General features: G+C 30.5%; 1 protein-coding gene and 1 long non-coding RNA gene across 5 annotated transcripts in view; one reads left to right on the top strand and one right to left on the bottom strand.

The window, feature by feature from the left end:
• Nucleotides 1-22,273, top strand: part of LOC136041466 (endothelin-converting enzyme homolog) — a 154,181-nt gene that overhangs the window by 113,465 nt on the left and 18,443 nt on the right. For all 3 annotated transcript variants that reach the window (XM_065726154.1, XM_065726152.1, XM_065726153.1), the window contains one exon: nucleotides 1,312-1,637. In XM_065726154.1, the coding sequence (XP_065582226.1) occupies nucleotides 1,312-1,637 (326 nt within the window). The remainder of the gene's footprint in view (nucleotides 1-1,311; nucleotides 1,638-22,273) is intronic.
• LOC136041467 (uncharacterized) overlaps nucleotides 1-22,273 on the bottom strand; it is a 62,112-nt gene that overhangs the window by 23,333 nt on the left and 16,506 nt on the right. The gene's annotated exons all lie outside the window — the stretch shown is intronic.

The following is a 22,273-nucleotide window of genomic DNA, read 5'->3' as shown; positions in this document are numbered from 1 at the left end:
TACCTTGGTAGTATTATTAGTAAAGATGGTGGGAACAGTGAAGATGTTAAAAGTAGAATAGCAAAGACTTAGGGTGTTTTTTTCACAGCTAAAAAAGGTTTGGAAGACTAGAAAGATAAGTCTGCAAACCAAGATTAGAGTACTGAAAGGTACAGTGATGATAGTGGTCAAATATGGCTCTTGAAGCATGGGCACTCCGGAAAGCGGATTAAGATTTACAGGATGTTTTCCAGAGAAACTTAATACGTATCGTTCTGGGTGCCCGGCTAACTGACAGTATTTCAAACAGTAGGCTGTGCGTAAAATGTGGTTCAATCCCACTTTCTAGGGCTGTAATGAAAGAAAGGTTGAGATGGCTAGGGCACGTTTTGCGGATGAAGGATGACAGATTGCCAAAGATTGCCCTTTTCGGCCAACCATTTAGGGCTAGCCGGAAATCAAGTCGTCCTCGTGTGGGGTGGGAGGATGTCATAAAGAAAGGTTTAAACGAAATCAGAACTTCCTGGGAGAGGGTAAAGAGGGAGGCTTTGAATAGATAGGGATGGAAGAGGAGGGTGTGTAGCTGTGTTGACTTCAGGCGATTTGGTGCTGCGGTGACTTGTTGGTAGTTAGTATTAATATTAGTACTTGGAATTAATCTGCATGGTGGCACTGAATTAGAATAATCTCGATCGAATTCTTGAACTCCATTTATGTTCTTTCTTATTTAGATGGGACATGCCACCAGCCAAATTTAATGTATACTGTACATCAAACAAGAATCAAATAGTTTTTCCTACAGAAATTCTCTAGAAGCAGTTTTTTGACGCAGAATTAATTAATTCATATGGCTGCAGTGAATTGGAATAATCTCTATTGAATTCTGGTGTTCCATTTTTTCTTTCTTTTTAGACGGGACATGCCACCAGCCACAGTGAATGCATACCACACACTGAATAAGATAGTGTTTCCTATAGGTATTTTCAAGAAGCCATTTGTTGACGTAGAATCAATTAGTTCATCAGTGAATTGGAATAATCTCTCTTGAATTCTGGTGTTCCATTTTTTCCTTCTTTTTAGACGGGACATGCCACCAGCCACAGTGAATGCATACCACACACTGAATAACATAGTGTTTCCTATAGGTATTTTCAAGAAGCCATTTGTTGACGTAGAATCAATTAGTTCGCACGGCAGAGCTGAATTAGAAAAATTTCAATTAAATTCTTGCGTTCAATTTTTTGTTTTCTTATTTTTGAAGGGGCATGCCACAAATCATGAAAAATAATGTCAGTTGAATTCTTAGGTTTAATTTTTTGCTTTCTTTTTTAGATGGGGTATGCCACCAGCCACAGTGAATGCTTACTACACGCCAAACAAGAATCAAATAGTTTTTCCTGCAGGCATTCTTCAGAAGCCATTTTTTGACGTAACTGCACCACCTTCTTTAAATTTTGGAGGAATGGGGGTAGTCGTAGGCCATGAATTAACCCATGCTTTTGATGACCAAGGACGAGAGTTTGATAAAAATGGCGATATGAAACCCTGGTGGAATAACGAGACAATTACTAAATTTCAGCAAAGGGCAGACTGCATTGCAGATCAATATTCAAGTTATTCAGTAAATGACGAGATGGTTAGTGGAAAGCAAACAATAGGTAAGTCTTAATAGTGTATCGATAGTATTATCAACAACATAACCTAATTTTTTGTATTCAAAAGCGGTTTAACACGAAAATAAAATAGAAACAAAATAAATTATACAACAAAGAACCAATTTATAACTCAATAAAAGAAAACGTCAATGAAATAATAAATATAGAAATGCAAGATTGCATAACAAGTCGGTAATTAATCCACTCCATTAACAACAAGATTTTCGTGGTAAGCAATCAATAGGTAAGTCTCATGGCTGACAATAAAATTCTAAGTCTTATTTTAGCTGCTTCAGTACACTTCAGCTAGATCTTTAAAATTTTCAGGAATCAGAACACAGAAATTGAAAATTTTTCTGCTTCAATAAACTTTGCCTAGGAATTTGTTCATCACTCTAGACAGTTAGGCCTAGGATATTGAAAATAAAACATTTACCAAACATTATAAAATAACGCATTAGTTAAGTCATATTTCAGTTAATACTACAGCAAAATTTTCAGAGTAAAACAACAAATAAACAAAAAAGAAGCAACCATTTCAAGCTCAATCATTCATTGTTGTATATCCACATATACATAGTTGATTAGGCCTATGGATTATCAAGCTCAAGAAACTAAGCTAAGACCAAAAGACAGGTAATCAACGAAGAAATCAGATAAAGCTGTGATGAGGAGACAAATGTGAATAATCTTCACTTTAAAGTCTTCTATACTGCATCTCTTGAGGTGAAATTTAATCGGATTTATTTAACTTTGTTCTTGTCAAATGCTGAGAGTTGCCAGAGCATATTTAAAGATAAATAAGTAGGGTAACTTAAAAAATAAATTGTCACTGCAACCCTTTTTAGTGTTTTTGTCTTCTCTGTATGTACAATGTTTTTGTAAATTGCTGTTTTTGTTTGCTTCAGTATACGGTGAACAGCAGCAAAAGAAGTTTACTGTGTGGAGAGGACACCCTTTAGTATGGAAAAGTATGTTTTACCGGTTGATTTGTATGTAATAGTTAATGGAAATGTATTCAGTTCGTCTGCTAATTAACAATAAAAGTGTAAATGATGATGGAAGCTAAAACTATTACAATTTTTTTCATTTAGTGTTATTATCACTTAGAGGATCGGAGATTACCAGAGGAGGACGTATAGGAAGAAAGGGAATAAAAACAAAAAAAGGGTTGTGGGTAACTTATAAAATCGGAAGCTGGTGCAAGTGTTCAAAAAGTCATCAGCGCCATCTAACTTTTTGTAAAAAAAATTCGCTTTGTGTTAATGCTATTTATCTATTTTATTTATGCTCATCTTTCGAAGCTGATCTTATAATTCCAGTCCAACTTAGATTGCACAACTCGATTAAAGATTACAACTATTAGATTAAAATTGAATAGTTGTGGGCATCAAGCCATGGCTAATTGTAGAAAAAGCCAAGACAGGTAGTCCAATTGAGTCAGGGGCAAATCAGGGATTAACCACCCTTATTAGGATTGTATAAAATCATGTCAAAATTTGAATTAAAAATCAATAGATGTGGACATCAATCCATGACTAATTAGTCATGGTCAGTCGGTCAAAAAGACGGATAGTCAAATTGAGTAAGAGTTGAGTTTAAAATCGAACTGAGAGAGACGCAAATCTGACATTAACCCCCTTATTAGGATTGTATAAAAATCTAAATTGTACCAATTCTAATTGGATCTTACAATCCAAGCAAGCGAGCCACTGCTTGGATCGATACGATAACAAACCCAGTTTGTGTCTGCTGACTAAGAAATGTATCCTGTTCCTATGGTTAGACTCCGAAATCTAGATTCAATCTTTCCTTATCCAGTTCAAATTGCAAGAAAAAAAAAACAAAAATGTTGATTTAAAACAAGCAATTTAAATTCTAGAAAGATTAAATTTGAAAGATGGGCCATAATATGTAGAAGAAAATATAACCACCAGACTGGGCTGAACATAGTATTTTCTTTCACAAGATGTACATCATTCCAAGTTGGCATATTGAACGAAAATGGAAGAATTTACACGAAAAACTTAACAATCCTTAGACTTTAAAGAAGTTAAGATAACTATGGACCCCCTTCCCTCCACTCCTTATATGCGTCAGCATCTTCATTAATCGAATTAAATATGATCACATTTTATATTTCGTATATAGATGATTAGCAAATATGGAATTTACCGTTTCCGATCAGAATTCTTTTGAGTATTTTTACTGGGAAGGTCATAAGGAAGGGATATTGAAAGCTTTAAGCTTCTTACACCATGTTTTTAAACTTGGAAAAGAAATATACTGAAAACAAATTTTCCTATTATATCTAATGTTTAATTTGGTCAACCTGTTCTTTCAATTTCTTTCACTTTAACGTTTGAGTATTTTTACTGGGAAGGACTTAAGGGAAGGGATGTTGAAAGCTTTAAGCTTCTTACACCATGTTTAAACTTGGAAAAGAAATATATTGAAAACATGTTTTCCTATTATATCTAATGTTTAGTTTGGTCAACCTGTCCTTTCAATTTCTTTCACTTTAATGTTTGAGTATTTTTACTTGGAAGGACATAAGGGAGGGATGTTGAAAGGCTTAAGCTTCTTACACCAAGTTTTTGAACTTGGAAAAGAAATCTACTGAAAACAAATTTTTCTATTATATCTAACGTTTAATTTGGTCAACCTGTTCTTTCAATTTCTTTCACTTTAATGTTTGAGTATTTTTACTGGGAAGGACATAAGGGAGGGATGTTGAAAGCTTTAAGCTTCTTACACCATGTTTTTGAACTTGGAAAAGAAATCTACTGAAAACAAATTTTTCTATTATATCTAATGTTTAATTTCGTCAACCTGTTCTTTCAATTTCTTTCACTTTAATGTTTGAGTTTTTTACTGGGAAGGACGTAAGGGGAGGGATGTTGAAAGCTTTAAGCTTCTTACACCATGTTTTTGAACTTGGAAAAGAAATCTACTGAAAACAAATTTTTCTATTATATCTAATGTTTAATTTCGTCAACCTGTTCTTTCAATTTCTTTCACTTTAATGTATTTGAGTATTTTTACTAGGAAGGACATAAGGAAGGGATTTCGAAAGCTTTAAGCTTCTTGTACCATCTTTTTAAGCTTGGAAAAGAAATATGCTGCGAACAAATTTTCCTATTATATCTAACGTTTAATTTGGTCAACCTGTTCTTTCAATTTCTTTCACTTTCATGTATTTGAGTATTTTTACTAGAAAGGACATAAGGAAGGGATTTTGAAAGCTTTAAGCTTCTTGTACTAAGTTTTTAAGCTTGGAAAAGAAATATACTGCGAACAAATTTTCCTATTATATCTAACGTTTAATTTGGTCAACCTGTTTTTTCAATTTCTTTCACTTTAATGTTTGAGTATTTTTACTGGGAAGGACATAAGGGAAGGGATGTTGAAAGCTTTAAGCTTCTTGTACCATGTTTTTAAGCTTGGAAAAGAAATATACTGCGAACAAATTTTCCTATTATATCTAACGTTTAATTTGGTCAACCTGTTCTTTCAGTTTCTTTCACTTTAATGTTTGAGTATTTTTACTAGGAAGGACATAAGGGGAGGGATGTTGAAAGCTTTAAGCTTCTTGTACCATATTTTTAGCTTGGAAAAGAAATATACTGCGAACCAAATTTTCCTATTATATCTAACGCTTAATTGGGTGAACCTGTTCTTTCAATTTCTTTCACTTTAATTTTTGAGTATTTTTACTGGGAAGGACATAAGGGGAGGGATATTGAAAGCTTTAAGCTTCTTGTACCATGTTTTTAAGCTTGGAAAAGAAATATACTGTGAACAAATTTTCTTATTATATCTAACGTTTAATTTGGTCAACCTGTTCTTTCAATTTTTTTCACTTTAATGTATTTGAGTATTTTTACTAAGAAGGACATAAGGGGAGGGATGTTGAAAGCTTTAAGCTTCTTACACCATGTTTTTGAACTTGGAAAAGAAATCTACTGAAAACAAATTTTTCTATTATATCTAATGTTTAATTTCGTCAACCTGTTCTTTCAATTTCTTTCACTTTAATGTTTGAGTATTTTTACTGGGAAGGACATAAGGGAAGGGATGTTGAAAGCTTTAAGCTTCTTGTACCATGTTTTTAAGCTTGGAAAAGAAATATGCTGCGAACAAATTTTCCTATTATATCTAACGTTTAATTTGGTCAACCTGTTCTTTCAATTTCTTTCACTTTAATGTTTGAGAATTTTTACTGGGAAGGACATAAGGGGAGGGATGTTGAAAGCTTTAAGCTTCTTGTACCATATTTTTAGCTTGGAAAAGAAATATACTGCGAACCAAATTTTCCTATTATATCTAACGCTTAATTGGGTCAACCTGTTCTTTCAATTTCTTTCACTTTAATTTTTGAGTATTTTTACTGGGAAGGACATAAGGAAGGGATTTTGAAAGCTTTAAGCTTCTTGTACCATGTTTTTAAGCTTGGAAAAGAAATATACTGCGAAAAATTTTCCTATTATATCTAACGTTTAATTTGTCAACCTGTTCTTTCAATTTCTTTCACTTTAATGTTTGAGTATTTTTACTGGGAAGGACTTAAGGGGAGGGATGTTGAAAGCTTTAAGCTTCTTACACCATGTTTAAACTTGGAAAAGAAATATACTGAAAACAAATTTTCCTATTATATCTAGGATTATTTTAGATTATTATATCTAATAATCTCAAATTATTATAGTAATTTAGTCAACCTGTTCTTTCAATTTCTTTCACTTTAAAGTATTTGAGTAATTTTACTAGGAAGGACATAAGGAAGGGATTTTGAAAGCTTTAAGCTTCTTGTACTACGTTTTTAAGCTTGGAAAAGAAATATACTGCGAACAAATTTTCCTATTATATCTAACGTTTAATTTGGTCAACCTGTTCTTTCAATTTCTTTCACTTTAATGTTTGAGTATTTTTACTGGGGAGGACATAAGGGGAGGGATGTTGAAAGCTTTAAGCTTCTTTTACCATGTTTTTAAGCTTGGAAAAGAAATATACTGCGAACAAATTTTCCTATTATATCTAACGTTTAATTTGGTCAACCTGTTCTTTCAATTTCTTTCACTTTAATGTATTTGAGTATTTTTACTAGGAAGGACATAAGGAAGGGATTTTGAAAGCTTTAAGCTTCTTGTACCATGTTTTTAAGCTTGGAAAAGAAAATATACTGCGAACAAATTTTCCTATTATATCTAACGTTTAATTTGTTCAACCTGCTCTTTCAATTTCTTTCACTTTAATGTTTGAGTATTTTTACTGGGAAGGACATAAGGGGAGGAATTTTGAAAGCTTTAAGCTTCTTGTACCATGTTTTTAAGCTTGGAAAAGAAATATACTGCGAACAAATTTTCCTATTATATCTAACGTTTAATTTGGTCAACCTGTTCTTTCAATTTCTTTCACTTTAATGTATTTGAGTATTTTTACTAGAAAGGACATAAGGAAGGGATTTTGAAAGCTTTAAGCTTCTTGTACTAAGTTTTTAAGCTTGGAAAAGAAATATACTGCGAACAAATTTTCCTATTATATCTAACGTTTAATTTGGTCAACCTGTTCTTTCAATTTCTTTCACTTTAATGTTTGAGTATTTTTACTGGGAAGGACATAAGGGGAGGGATGTTGAAAGCTTTAAGCTTCTTGTACCATGTTTTTAAGCTTGGAAAAGAAATATACTGCGAACAAATTTTCCTATTATATCTAACGTTTAATTTGGTCAACCTGTTCTTTCAATTTCTTTCACTTTAATGTATTTGAGTATTTTTACTAGGAAGGACATAAGGAAGGGATTTTGAAAGCTTTAAGCTTCTTGTACCATGTTTTTAAGCTTGGAAAAGAAATATACTGCGAACAAATTTTCCTATTATATCTAACGTTTAATTTGGTCAACCTGTTCTTTCAATTTCTTTCACTTTAATGTATTTGAGTATTTTTACTAGGAAGGACATAAGGAAGGGATTTTGAAAGCTTTAAGCTTCTTGTACTAAGTTTTTAAGCTTGGAAAAGAAATATACTGCGAACAAATTTTCCTATTATATCTAACGTTTAATTTGGTCAACCTGTTCTTTCAATTTCTTTCACTTTAATGTTTGAGTATTTTTACTGGGAAGGACATAAGGGGAGGGATGTTGAAAGCTTTAAGCTTCTTGTACCATGTTTTTAAGCTTGGAAAAGAAATATACTGCGAACAAATTTTCCTATTATATCTAACGTTTAATTTGGTCAACCTGTTCTTTCAATTTCTTTCACTTTAATGTATTTGAGTATTTTTACTAGGAAGGACATAAGGAAGGGATTTTGAAAGCTTTAAGCTTCTTGTACCATGTTTTTAAGCTTGGAAAAGAAATATACTGCGAACAAATTTTCCTATTATATCTAACGTTTAATTTGGTCAACCTGTTCTTTCAATTTCTTTCACTTTAATGTATTTGAGTATTTTTACTAGGAAGGACATAAGGAAGGGATTTTGAAAGCTTTAAGCTTCTTTACCATGTTTTTAAGCTTGGAAAAGAAATATACTGCGAACAAATTTTCCTATTATATCTAACGTTTAATTTGGTCAACCTGTTCTTTCAATTTCTTTCACTTTAATGTTTGAGTATTTTTACTGGAAGGACATAAGGGGAGGATGTTGAAAGCTTTAAGCTTCTTGTACCATGTTTTTAAGCTTGGAAAAGAAATATACTGCGAACAAATTTTCCTATTATATCTAACGTTTAATTTGGTCAACCTGTTCTTTCAATTTCTTTCACTTTAATGTATTTGAGTATTTTTACTAGAAGGACATAAGGAAGGGATTTTGAAAGCTTTAAGCTTCTGTACTAAGTTTTTAAGCTTGGAAAAGAAATATACTGCGAACAAATTTTCCTATTATATCTAACGTTTAATTTGGTCAACCTGTTCTTTCACTTTAATGTTTGAGTATTTTTACTGTAAAGGACATAAGGAAGGGATTTTGAAAGCTTTAAGCTTCTTGTACCATGTTTTTAAGCTTGGAAAAGAAATATAGTGCGAACAAATTTTCCTAATTATATCTAACGTTTAATTTGGTCAACCTGTTCTTTCAATTTCTTTCACTTTAATGTATTTGAGTATTTTTACTAGGAAGGACATAAGGAAGGGATTTTGAAAGCTTTAAGCTTCTTGTACAATGTTTTTAAGCTTGGAAAAGAAATATACTGCGAACAAATTTTCCTATTATATCTAACGTTTAATTTGGTCAACCTGTTCTTTCAATTTCTTTCACTTTAATGTATTTGAGTATTTTTACTAGGAAGGACATAAGGAAGGGATTTTGAAAGCTTTAAGCTTCTTGTACCATGTTTTTAAGCTTGGAAAAGAAATATACTGCGAACAAATTTTCCTATTATATCTAACGTTTAATTTGGTCAACCTGTTCTTTCAATTTCTTTCACTTTAATGTATTTGAGTATTTTTACTAGGAAGGACATAAGGAAGGGATTTTGAAAGCTTTAAGCTTCTTGTACCATGTTTTTAAGCTTGGAAAAGAAATATACTGCGAACAAATTTTCCTATTATATCTAACGTTTAATTTGGTCAACCTGTTCTTTCAATTTCTTTCACTTTAATGTATTTGAGTATTTTTACTAGGAAGGACATAAGGAAGGGATTTTGAAAGCTTTAAGCTTCTTGTACCATGTTTTTAAGCTTGGAAAAGAAATATACTGCGAACAAATTTTCCTATTATATCTAACGTTTAATTTGGTCAACCTGTTCTTTCAATTTCTTTCACTTTAATGTATTTGAGTATTTTTACTAGGAAGGACATAAGGAAGGGATTTTGAAAGCTTTAAGCTTCTTACATGTTTTTAAGCTTGGAAAAGAAATATACTGCGAACAAATTTTCCTATTATATCTAACGTTTAATTTGGTCAACCTGTTCTTTCAATTTCTTTCACTTTAATGTATTTGAGTATTTTTACTAGGAAGGACATAAGGAAGGGATTTTGAAAGCTTTAAGCTTCTTGTACCATGTTTTTAAGCTTGGAAAAGAAATATACTGCGAACAAATTTTCCTATTATATCTAACGTTTAATTTGGTCAACCTGTTCTTTCAATTTCTTTCACTTTAATGTATTTGAGTATTTTTACTAGGAAGGACATAAGGGGAGGGATTTGAAAGCTTTAAGCTTCTTGTACCATGTTTTTAAGCTTGGAAAAGAAATATACTGCGAACAAATTTTCTATTATATAGTTTAATTTGGTCAACCTGTTCTTTCAATTTCTTTCACTTTAATGTATTTGAGTATTTTTACTAGAAGGACATAAGGAAGGGATTTTGAAAGCTTTAAGCTTCTTGTACCATGTTTTTAAGCTTGGAAAAGAAATATACTGCGAACAAATTTTCCTATTATATCTAACGTTTAATTTGGTCAACCTGTTCTTTCAATTTCTTTCACTTTAATGTTTGAGTATTTTTACTAGGAAGGACATAAGGAAGGGATTTTGAAAGCTTTAAGCTTCTTGTACCATGTTTTTAAGCTTGGAAAAGAAATATACTGCGAACAAATTTTCCTATTATATCTAACGTTTAATTTGGTCAACCTGTTCTTTCAATTTCTTTCACTTTAATGTATTTGAGTATTTTTACTAGGAAGGACATAAGGAAGGGATTTTGAAAGCTTTAAGCTTCTTGTACCATGTTTTTAAGCTTGGAAAAGAAATATACTGCGAACAAATTTTCCTATTATATCTAACGTTTAATTTGGTCAACCTGTTCTTTCAATTTCTTTCACTTTAATGTATTTGAGTATTTTTACTAGGAAGGACATAAGGAAGGGATTTTGAAAGCTTTAAGCTTCTTGTACCATGTTTTTAAGCTTGGAAAAGAAATATACTGCGAACAAATTTTCCTATTATATCTAACGTTTAATTTGGTCAACCTGTTCTTTCAATTTCTTTCACTTTAATGTATTTGAGTATTTTTACTAGGAAGGACATAAGGAAGGGATTTTGAAAGCTTTAAGCTTCTTGTACCATGTTTTTAAGCTTGGAAAAGAAATATACTGCGAACAAATTTTCCTATTATATCTAACGTTTAATTTGGTCAACCTGTTCTTTCAATTTCTTTCACTTTAATGTATTTGAGTATTTTTACTAGGAAGGACATAAGGAAGGGATTTTGAAAGCTTTAAGCTTCTTGTACCATGTTTTTAAGCTTGGAAAAGAAATATACTGCGAACAAATTTTCTATTATATCTAACGTTTAATTTGGTCAACCTGTTCTTTCAATTTCTTTCACTTTAATGTATTTGAGTATTTTTACTAGGAAGGACATAAGGAAGGGATTTTGAAAGCTTTAAGCTTCTTGTACCATGTTTTTAAGCTTGGAAAAGAAATATACTGCGAACAAATTTTCCTATTATATCTAACGTTTAATTTGGTCAACCTGTTCTTTCAATTTCTTTCACTTTAATGTATTTGAGTATTTTTACTAGGAAGGACATAAGGGGAGGGATTTGAAAGCTTTAAGCTTCTTGTACCATGTTTAAGCTTGGAAAAGAAATATACTGCGAAAAATCTAATAATCTATTATTATAGTAATTTGGTCAACCTGTTCTTTCAATTTCTTTCACTTTAATGTATTTGAGTATTTTTACTAGGAAGGACATAAGGAAGGGATTTTGAAAGCTTTAAGCTTCTTGTACCATGTTTTTAAGCTTGGAAAAGAAATATACTGCGAACAAATTTTCCTATTATATCTAACGTTTAATTTGGTCAACCTGTTCTTTCAATTTCTTTCACTTTAATGTTTGAGTATTTTTACTAGGAAGGACATAAGGAAGGGATTTTGAAAGCTTTAAGCTTCTTGTACCATGTTTTTAAGCTTGGAAAAGAAATATACTGCGAACAAATTTTCCTATTATATCTAACGTTTAATTTGGTCAACCTGTTCTTTCAATTTCTTTCACTTTAATGTATTTGAGTATTTTTACTAGGAAGGACATAAGGAAGGGATTTTGAAAGCTTTAAGCTTCTTGTACCATGTTTTTAAGCTTGGAAAAGAAATATACTGCGAACAAATTTTCCTATTATATCTAACGTTTAATTTGGTCAACCTGTTCTTTCAATTTCTTTCACTTTAATGTATTTGAGTATTTTTACTAGGAAGGACATAAGGAAGGGATTTTGAAAGCTTTAAGCTTCTTGTACCATGTTTTTAAGCTTGGAAAAGAAATATACTGCGAACAAATTTTCCTATTATATCTAACGTTTAATTTGGTCAACCTGTTCTTTCAATTTCTTTCACTTTAATGTATTTGAGTATTTTTACTAGGAAGGACATAAGGAAGGGATTTTGAAAGCTTTAAGCTTCTTGTACCATGTTTTTAAGCTTGGAAAAGAAATATACTGCGAACAAATTTTCCTATTATATCTAACGTTTAATTTGGTCAACCTGTTCTTTCAATTTCTTTCACTTTAATGTATTTGAGTATTTTTACTAGGAAGGACATAAGGAAGGGATTTTGAAAGCTTTAAGCTTCTTGTACCATGTTTTTAAGCTTGGAAAAGAAATATACTGCGAACAAATTTTCCTATTATATCTAACGTTTAATTTGGTCAACCTGTTCTTTCAATTTCTTTCACTTTAATGTATTTGAGTATTTTTACTAGGAAGGACATAAGGAAGGGATTTTGAAAGCTTTAAGCTTCTTGTACCATGTTTTTATGCTTGGAAAAGAAATATACTGCGAACAAATTTTCCTATTATATCTAACGTTTAATTTGGTCAACCTGTTCTTTCAATTTCTTTCACTTTAATGTATTTGAGTATTTTTACTTAGAAGGACATAAGGAAGGGATTTTGAAAGCTTTAAGCTTCTTATACCATGTTTTTAAGCTTGGAAAAGAAATATACTGCGAACAAATTTTCCTATTATATCTAAAGTTTAATTTGGTCAACCTGTTCTTTCAATTTCTTTCACTTTAATGTGTTTGAGTATTTTTACTAGGAAGGACATAAGGAAGGGATTTTGAAAGCTTTAAGCTTCTTACACCTGTTTTTAAACTTGGAAAAGAAATATACTGAAAACAAATTTTCCTATTATATCTAACGTTTAATTTGGTCAACCTGTTCTTTCAATTTCTTTCACTTTAATGTATTTGAGTATTTTTACTAGGAAGGACATAAGGAAGGGATTTTGAAAGCTTTAAGCTTCTTGTACCATGTTTTTAAGCTTGGAAAAGAAATATACTGCGAACAAATTTTCCTATTATATCTAACGTTTAATTTGGTCAACCTGTTCTTTCAATTTCTTTCACTTTAATGTATTTGAGTATTTTTACTAGGAAGGACATAAGGAAGGGATTTTGAAAGCTTTAAGCTTCTTGTACCATGTTTTTAAGCTTGGAAAAGAAATATACTGCGAACAAATTTTCCTATTATATCTAACGTTTAATTTGGTCAACCTGTTCTTTCAATTTCTTTCACTTTAATGTTTTGAGTATTTTTACTGGGAAGGACATAAGGGGAGGGATTTTGAAAGCTTTAAGCTTCTTGTACCATGTTTTTAAGCTTGGAAAAGAAATATACTGCGAAAAATTTTCTATTATATCTAACGTTTAATTTGGTCAACCTGTTCTTTCAATTTCTTTCACTTTAATGTATTTGAGTATTTTTACTAGGAAGGACATAAGGAAGAGATTTTGAAAGCTTTAAGCTTCTTGTACCATGTTTTTAAGCTTGGAAAAGAAATATACTGCGAACAAATTTTCCTATTATATCTAACGTTTAATTTGGTCAACCTGTTCTTTCAATTTCTTTCACTTTAATGTTTGAGTATTTTTACTAGGAAGGACATAAGGAAGGGATTTTGAAAGCTTTAAGCTTCTTGTACCATGTTTTTAAGCTTGGAAAAGAAATATACTGCGAACAAATTTTCCTATTATATCTAACGTTTAATTTGGTCAACCTGTTCTTTCAATTTCTTTCACTTTAATGTTTGAGTATTTTTACTGGAAGGACATAAGGGGAGGGATTTGAAAGCTTTAAGCTTCTTACCATGTTTTTAAGCTTGGAAAAGAAATATACTGCGAACAAATTTTCCTATTATATCTAATTATCTAAGTTTAATTTGGTCAACCTGTTCTTTCAATTTCTTTCACTTTAATGTATTTGAGTATTTTTACTAGGAAGGACATAAGGAAGGGATTTTGAAAGCTTTAAGCTTCTTGTACCATGTTTTTAAGCTTGGAAAAGAAATATGCTGCGAACAAATTTTCCTATTATATCTAACGTTTAATTTGGTCAACCTGTTCTTTCAATTTCTTTCACTTTAATGTATTTGAGTATTTTTACTAGGAAGGACATAAGGAAGGGATTTTGAAAGCTTTAAGCTTCTTGTACCATGTTTTTAAGCTTGGAAAAGAAATATACTGCGAACAAATTTTCCTATTATATCTAACGTTTAATTTGGTCAACCTGTTCTTTCAATTTCTTTCACTTTAATGTATTTGAGTATTTTTACTAGAAGGACATAAGGAAGGGATTTTGAAAGCTTTAAGCTTCTTGTACCATGTTTTTAAGCTTGGAAAAGAAATATACTGCGAACAAATTTTCCTATTATATCTAACGTTTAATTTGGTCAACCTGTTCTTTCAATTTCTTTCACTTTAATGTTTTGAGTATTTTTACTAGGAAGGACATAAGGAAGGGATTTTGAAAGCTTTAAGCTTCTTGTACCATGTTTTTAAGCTTGGAAAAGAAATATACTGCGAACAAATTTTCCTATTATATCTAACGTTTAATTTGGTCAACCTGTTCTTTCAATTTCTTTCACTTTAATGTATTTGAGTATTTTTACTAGAAGGACATAAGGAAGGGATTTTGAAAGCTTTAAGCTTCTTGTACCATGTTTTTAAGCTTGGAAAAGAAATATACTGCGAACAAATTTTCCTATTATATCTAACGTTTAATTTGGTCAACCTGTTCTTTCAATTTCTTTCACTTTAATGTATTTGAGTATTTTTACTAGGAAGGACATAAGGAAGGGATTTTGAAAGCTTTAAGCTTCTTGTACCATGTTTTTAAGCTTGGAAAAGAAATATACTGCGAACAAATTTTCCTATTATATCTAACGTTTAATTTGGTCAACCTGTTCTTTCAATTTCTTTCACTTTAATGTATTTGAGTATTTTTACTAGGAAGGACATAAGGAAGGGATTTTGAAAGCTTTAAGCTTCTTGTACCATGTTTTTAAGCTTGGAAAAGAAATATACTGCGAACAAATTTTCCTATTATATCTAACGTTTAATTTGGTCAACCTGTTCTTTCAATTTCTTTCACTTTAATGTATTTGAGTATTTTTACTAGGAAGGACATAAGGAAGGGATTTTGAAAGCTTTAAGCTTCTTGTACCATGTTTTTAAGCTTGGAAAAGAAATATACTGCGAACAAATTTTCCTATTATATCTAACGTTTAATTTGGTCAACCTGTTCTTTCAATTTCTTTCACTTTAATGTATTTGAGTATTTTTACTAGGAAGGACATAAGGAAGGGATTTTGAAAGCTTTAAGCTTCTTGTACCATGTTTTTAAGCTTGGAAAAGAAATATACTGCGAACAAATTTTCCTATTATTATAGTTTAATTTGGTCAACCTGTTCTTTCAATTTCTTTCACTTTAATGTATTTGAGTATTTTTACTAGGAAGGACATAAGGAAGAGGATTTTGAAAGCTTTAAGCTTCTTGTACCATGTTTTTAAGCTTGGAAAAGAAATATACTGCGAACAAATTTTCCTATTATATCTAACGTTTAATTTGGTCAACCTGTTCTTTCAATTTCTTTCACTTTAATGTATTTGAGTATTTTTACTAGGAAGGACATAAGGAAGGGATTTTGAAAGCTTTAAGCTTCTTGTACCATGTTTTTAAGCTTGGAAAAGAAATATACTGCGAACAAATTTTCCTATTATATCTAACGTTTAATTTGGTCAACCTGTTCTTTCAATTTCTTTCACTTTAATGTTTGAGTATTTTTACTAGGAAGGACATAAGGAAGGGATTTTGAAAGCTTTAAGCTTCTTGTACCATGTTTTTAAGCTTGGAAAAGAAATATACTGCGAACAAATTTTCCTATTATATCTAACGTTTAATTTGGTCAACCTGTTCTTTCAATTTCTTTCACTTTAATGTATTTGAGTATTTTTACTAGGAAGGACATAAGGAAGGGATTTTGAAAGCTTTAAGCTTCTTGTACCATGTTTTTAAGCTTGGAAAAGAAATATACTGCGAACAAATTTTCCTATTATATCTAACGTTTAATTTGGTCAACCTGTTCTTTCAATTTCTTTCACTTTAATGTATTTGAGTATTTTTACTAGGAAGGACATAAGGAAGGGATTTTGAAAGCTTTAAGCTTCTTGTACCATGTTTTTAAGCTTGGAAAAGAAATATACTGCGAACAAATTTTCCTATTATATCTAACGTTTAATTTGGTCAACCTGTTCTTTCAATTTCTTTCACTTTAATGTATTTGAGTATTTTTACTAGGAAGGACATAAGGAAGGGATTTTGAAAGCTTTAAGCTTCTTGTACCATGTTTTTAAGCTTGGAAAAGAAATATACTGCGAACAAATTTTCCTATTATATCTAACGTTTAATTTGGTCAACCTGTTCTTTCAATTTCTTTCACTTTAATGTATTTGAGTATTTTTACTAGGAAGGACATAAGGAAGGGATTTTGAAAGCTTTAAGCTTCTTGTACCATGTTTTTAAGCTTGGAAAAGAAATATACTGCGAACAAATTTTCCTATTATATCTAACGTTTAATTTGGTCAACCTGTTCTTTCAATTTCTTTCACTTTAATGTATTTGAGTATTTTTACTAGGAAGGACATAAGGAAGGGATTTTGAAAGCTTTAAGCTTCTTGTACCATGTTTTTAAGCTTGGAAAAGAAATATACTGCGAACAAATTTTCCTATTATATCTAACGTTTAATTTGGTCAACCTGTTCTTTCAATTTCTTTCACTTTAATGTATTTGAGTATTTTTACTAGGAAGGACATAAGGAAGGGATTTTGAAAGCTTTAAGCTTCTTGTACCATGTTTTTAAGCTTGGAAAAGAAATATACTGCGAACAAATTTTCCTATTATATCTAACGTTTAATTTGGTCAACCTGTTCTTTCAATTTCTTTCACTTTAATGTATTTGAGTATTTTTACTAGGAAGGACATAAGGAAGGGATTTTGAAAGCTTTAAGCTTCTTGTACCATGTTTTTAAGCTTGGAAAAGAAATATACTGCGAACAAATTTTCCTATTATATCTAACGTTTAATTTGGTCAACCTGTTCTTTCAATTTCTTTCACTTTAATGTATTTGAGTATTTTTACTAGGAAGGACATAAGGAAGGGATTTTGAAAGCTTTAAGCTTCTTGTACCATGTTTTTAAGCTTGGAAAAGAAATATACTGCGAACAAATTTTCCTATTATATCTAACGTTTAATTTGGTCAACCTGTTCTTTCAATTTCTTTCACTTTAATGTATTTGAGTATTTTTACTAGGAAGGACATAAGGAAGGGATTTTGAAAGCTTTAAGCTTCTTGTACCATGTTTTTAAGCTTGGAAAAGAAATATACTGCGAACAAATTTTCCTATTATATCTAACGTTTAATTTGGTCAACCTGTTCTTTCAATTTCTTTCACTTTAATGTATTTGAGTATTTTTACTAGGAAGGACATAAGGAAGGGATTTTGAAAGCTTTAAGCTTCTTGTACCATGTTTTTAAGCTTGGAAAAGAAATATACTGCGAACAAATTTTCCTAATTATATCTAACGTTTAATTTGGTCAACCTGTTCTTTCAATTTCTTTCACTTTAATGTATTTGAGTATTTTTACTAGGAAGGACATAAGGAAGGGATTTTGAAAGCTTTAAGCTTCTTGTACCATGTTTTTAAGCTTGGAAAAGAAATATACTGCGAACAAATTTTCCTATTATATCTAACGTTTAATTTGGTCAACCTGTTCTTTCAATTTCTTTCACTTTAATGTATTTGAGTATTTTTACTAGGAAGGACATAAGGAAGGGATTTTGAAAGCTTTAAGCTTCTTGTACCATGTTTTTAAGCTTGGAAAAGAAATATACTGCGAACAAATTTTCCTATTATATCTAACGTTTAATTTGGTCAACCTGTTCTTTCAATTTCTTTCACTTTAATGTATTTGAGTATTTTTACTAGGAAGGACATAAGGAAGGGATTTTGAAAGCTTTAAGCTTCTTGTACCATGTTTTTAAGCTTGGAAAAGAAATATACTGCGAACAAATTTTCCTATTATATCTAACGTTTAATTTGGTCAACCTGTTCTTTCAATTTCTTTCACTTTAATGTATTTGAGTATTTTTACTAGGAAGGACATAAGGAAGGGATTTTGAAAGCTTTAAGCTTCTTGTACCATGTTTTTAAGCTTGGAAAAGAAATATACTGCGAACAAATTTTCCTATTATATCTAACGTTTAATTTGGTCAACCTGTTCTTTCAATTTCTTTCACTTTAATGTATTTGAGTATTTTTACTAGGAAGGACATAAGGAAGGGATTTTGAAAGCTTTAAGCTTCTTGTACCATGTTTTTAAGCTTGGAAAAGAAATATACTGCGAACAAATTTTCCTATTATATCTAACGTTTAATTTGGTCAACCTGTTCTTTCAATTTCTTTCACTTTAATGTTTGAGTATTTTTACTAGGAAGGACATAAGGAAGGGATTTTGAAAGCTTTAAGCTTCTTGTACCATGTTTTTAAGCTTGGAAAAGAAATATACTGCGAACAAATTTTCCTATTATATCTAACGTTTAATTTGGTCAACCTGTTCTTTCAATTTCTTTCACTTTAATGTATTTGAGTATTTTTACTAGGAAGGACATAAGGAAGGGATTTTGAAAGCTTTAAGCTTCTTGTACCATGTTTTTAAGCTTGGAAAAGAAATATACTGCGAACAAATTTTCCTATTATATCTAACGTTTAATTTGGTCAACCTGTTCTTTCAATTTCTTTCACTTTAATGTATTTGAGTATTTTTACTAGGAAGGACATAAGGAAGGGATTTTGAAAGCTTTAAGCTTCTTGTACCATGTTTTTAAGCTTGGAAAAGAAATATACTGCGAACAAATTTTCCTATTATATCTAACGTTTAATTTGGTCAACCTGTTCTTTCAATTTCTTTCACTTTAATGTATTTGAGTATTTTTACTAGGAAGGACATAAGGAAGGGATTTTGAAAGCTTTAAGCTTCTTGTACCATGTTTTTAAGCTTGGAAAAGAAATATACTGCGAACAAATTTTCCTATTATATCTAACGTTTAATTTGGTCAACCTGTTCTTTCAATTTCTTTCACTTTAATGTATTTGAGTATTTTTACTAGGAAGGACATAAGGAAGGGATTTTGAAAGCTTTAAGCTTCTTGTACCATGTTTTTAAGCTTGGAAAAGAAATATACTGCGAACAAATTTTCCTATTATATCTAACGTTTAATTTGGTCAACCTGTTCTTTCAATTTCTTTCACTTTAATGTATTTGAGTATTTTTACTAGGAAGGACATAAGGAAGGGATTTTGAAAGCTTTAAGCTTCTTGTACCATGTTTTTAAGCTTGGAAAAGAAATATACTGCGAACAAATTTTCTATTATATCTTCGTTTAATTTGGTCAACCTGTTCTTTCAATTTCTTTCACTTTAATGTATTTGAGTATTTTTACTAGGAAGGACATAAGGAAGGGATTTTGAAAGCTTTAAGCTTCTTGTACCAAGTTTTTAAGCTTGGAAAAGAAATATACTGCGAACAAATTTTCCTATTATATCTAACGTTTAATTTGGTCAACCTGTTCTTTCAATTTCTTTCACTTTAATGTATTTGAGTATTTTTACTTAGAAGGACATAAGGAAGGGATTTTGAAAGCTTTAAGCTTCTTGTACCATGTTTTTAAGCTTGGAAAAGAAATATACTGCGAACAAATTTTCCTATTATATCTAACGTTTAATTTGGTCAACCTGTTCTTTCAATTTCTTTCACTTTAATGTATTTGAGTATTTTTACTAGGAAGGACATAAGGAAGGGATTTTGAAAGCTTTAAGCTTCTTACACCTTGTTTTTAAACTTGGAAAAGAAATATACTGAACAAATTTTCCTATTATATCTAACGTTTAATTGGTCAACCTGTTCTTTCAATTTCTTTCACTTTAATGTATTTGAGTATTTTTACTAGGAAGGACATAAGGAAGGGATTTTGAAAGCTTTAAGCTTATTGTACCATGTTTTTAAGCTTGGAAAAGAAATATACTGCGAACAAATTTTCCTATTATATCTAACGTTTAATTTGGTCAACCTGTTCTTTCAATTTCTTTCACTTTAATGTATTTGAGTATTTTTACTAGGAAGGACATAAGGAAGGGATTTTGAAAGCTTTAAGCTTCTTGTACCATGTTTTTAAGCTTGGAAAAGAAATATACTGCGAACAAATTTTCCTATTATATCTAACGTTTAATTTGGTCAACCTGTTCTTTCAATTTCTTTCACTTTAATGTTTGAGTATTTTTACTGGGAAGGACATAAGGGGAGGGATGTTGAAAGCTTTAAGCTTCTTATACCATGTTCATAAACTTGGAAAAGAAATATACTGAAAAATCTAATAATCTCAAATTATTATAGTAATTTGGTTAACCTGTTCTTTCAATTTCTTTCACTTTAATGTATTTGAGTATTTTTACTAGGAAGGACATAAGGAAGAGATTTTGAAAGCTTTAAGCTTCTTGTACCATGTTTTTAAGCTTGGAAAAGGAATATACTGCGAATAAATTTTCCTATTATATCTAACGTTTAATTTGGTCAACCTGTTCTTTCAATTTCTTTCACTTTAATGTTTGATATTTTTACTAGGCAGGACATAAGGAAGGGATTTTGAAAGCTTTAAGCTTCTTGTACCATGTTTTTAAGCTTGGAAAAGAAATATACTGCGAACAAATTCTCCTATTATATCTAACGTTTAATTTGGTCAACCTGTCCTTTCAATTTCTTTCACTTTAATGTTTGAGTATTTTTACTTGGAAGGACATAAGGGGAGGGACGTTGAAAGCTTTAAGCTTCTTACACCATGTTCTTAAACTTGGAAAAGAAATATACTGAAGACAAATTTTCCTATTATATCTAGGATTATTTTAGATTATTATATCTAATAATCTCAAATTATTATAGTAATTTGATCAACCTGTTCTTTCAATTTCTTTCACTTTAAAGTATTTGAGTAATTTTACTAGGAAGGACATAAGGAAGGGATTTTGAAAGCTTTAAGCTTCTTGTACCATGTTTTTAAGCTTGGAAAAGAAATATGCTGCGAACAAATTTTCTTATTATATCTAACGTTTAATTTGGTCAACCTGTTCTTTCAATTTCTTTCACTTTAATGTATTTGAGTATTTTTACTAGGAAGGACATAAGGAAGGGATTTTGAAAGCTTTAAGCTTCTTGTACCATGTTTTTAAGCTTGGAAAAGAAATATGCTGCGAACAAATTTTCCTATTATATCTAACGTTTAATTTGGTCAACCTGTTCTTTCAATTTCTTTCACTTTAATGTATTTGAGTATTTTTACTAGGAAGGACATAAGGAAGGGATGTTGAAAGCTTTAAGCTTCTTATACCATGTTCATAAACTTGGAAAAGAAATATACTGAAAAATCTAATAATCTCAAATTATTATAGTAATTTGGTTAACCTGTTCTTTCAATTTCTTTCACTTTAATGTATTTGAGTATTTTTACTAGGAAGGACATAAGGAAGAGATTTTGAAAGCTTTAAGCTTCTTGTACCATGTTTTTAAGCTTGGAAAAGGAATATACTGCGAATAAATTTTCCTATTATATCTAACGTTTAATTTGGTCAACCTGTTCTTTCAATTTCTTTCACTTTAATGTTTGATATTTTTACTAGGCAGGACATAAGGAAGGGATTTTGAAAGCTTTAAGCTTCTTGTACCATGTTTTTAAGCTTGGAAAAGAAATATACTGCGAACAAATTCTCCTATTATATCTAACGTTTAATTTGGTCAACCTGTTCTTTCAATTTCTTTCACTTTAATGTTTGAGTATTTTTACTGGGAAGGACATAAGGGGAGGGATGTTGAAAGCTTTAAGCTTCTTACACCATGTTCTTAAACTTGGAAAAGAAATATACTGAAGACAAATTTTCCTATTATATCTAGGATTATTTTAGATTATTATATCTAATAATCTCAAATTATTATAGTAATTTGATCAACCTGTTCTTTCAATTTCTTTCACTTTAAAGTATTTGAGTAATTTTACTAGGAAGGACATAAGGAAGGGATTTTGAAAGCTTTAAGCTTCTTGTACCATGTTTTTAAGCTTGGAAAAGAAATATGCTGCGAACAAATTTTCTTATTATATCTAACGTTTAATTTGGTCAACCTGTTCTTTCAATTTCTTTCACTTTAATGTATTTGAGTATTTTTACTAGGAAGGACATAAGGAAGGGATTTTGAAAGCTTTAAGCTTCTTGTACCATGTTTTTAAGCTTGGAAAAGAAATATGCTGCGAACAAATTTTCCTATTATATCTAACGTTTAATTTGGTCAACCTGTTCTTTCAATTTCTTTC

The sequence above is a fragment of the Artemia franciscana genome, unplaced genomic scaffold, assembly GCF_032884065.1.
Source record: "Artemia franciscana unplaced genomic scaffold, ASM3288406v1 PGA_scaffold_23, whole genome shotgun sequence".
Taxonomy (NCBI): domain Eukaryota; kingdom Metazoa; phylum Arthropoda; class Branchiopoda; order Anostraca; family Artemiidae; genus Artemia; species Artemia franciscana.
The sequence above is the reverse complement of the archived record's forward strand: the minus strand, read 5'-3'. Positions and strand labels throughout refer to the sequence as shown.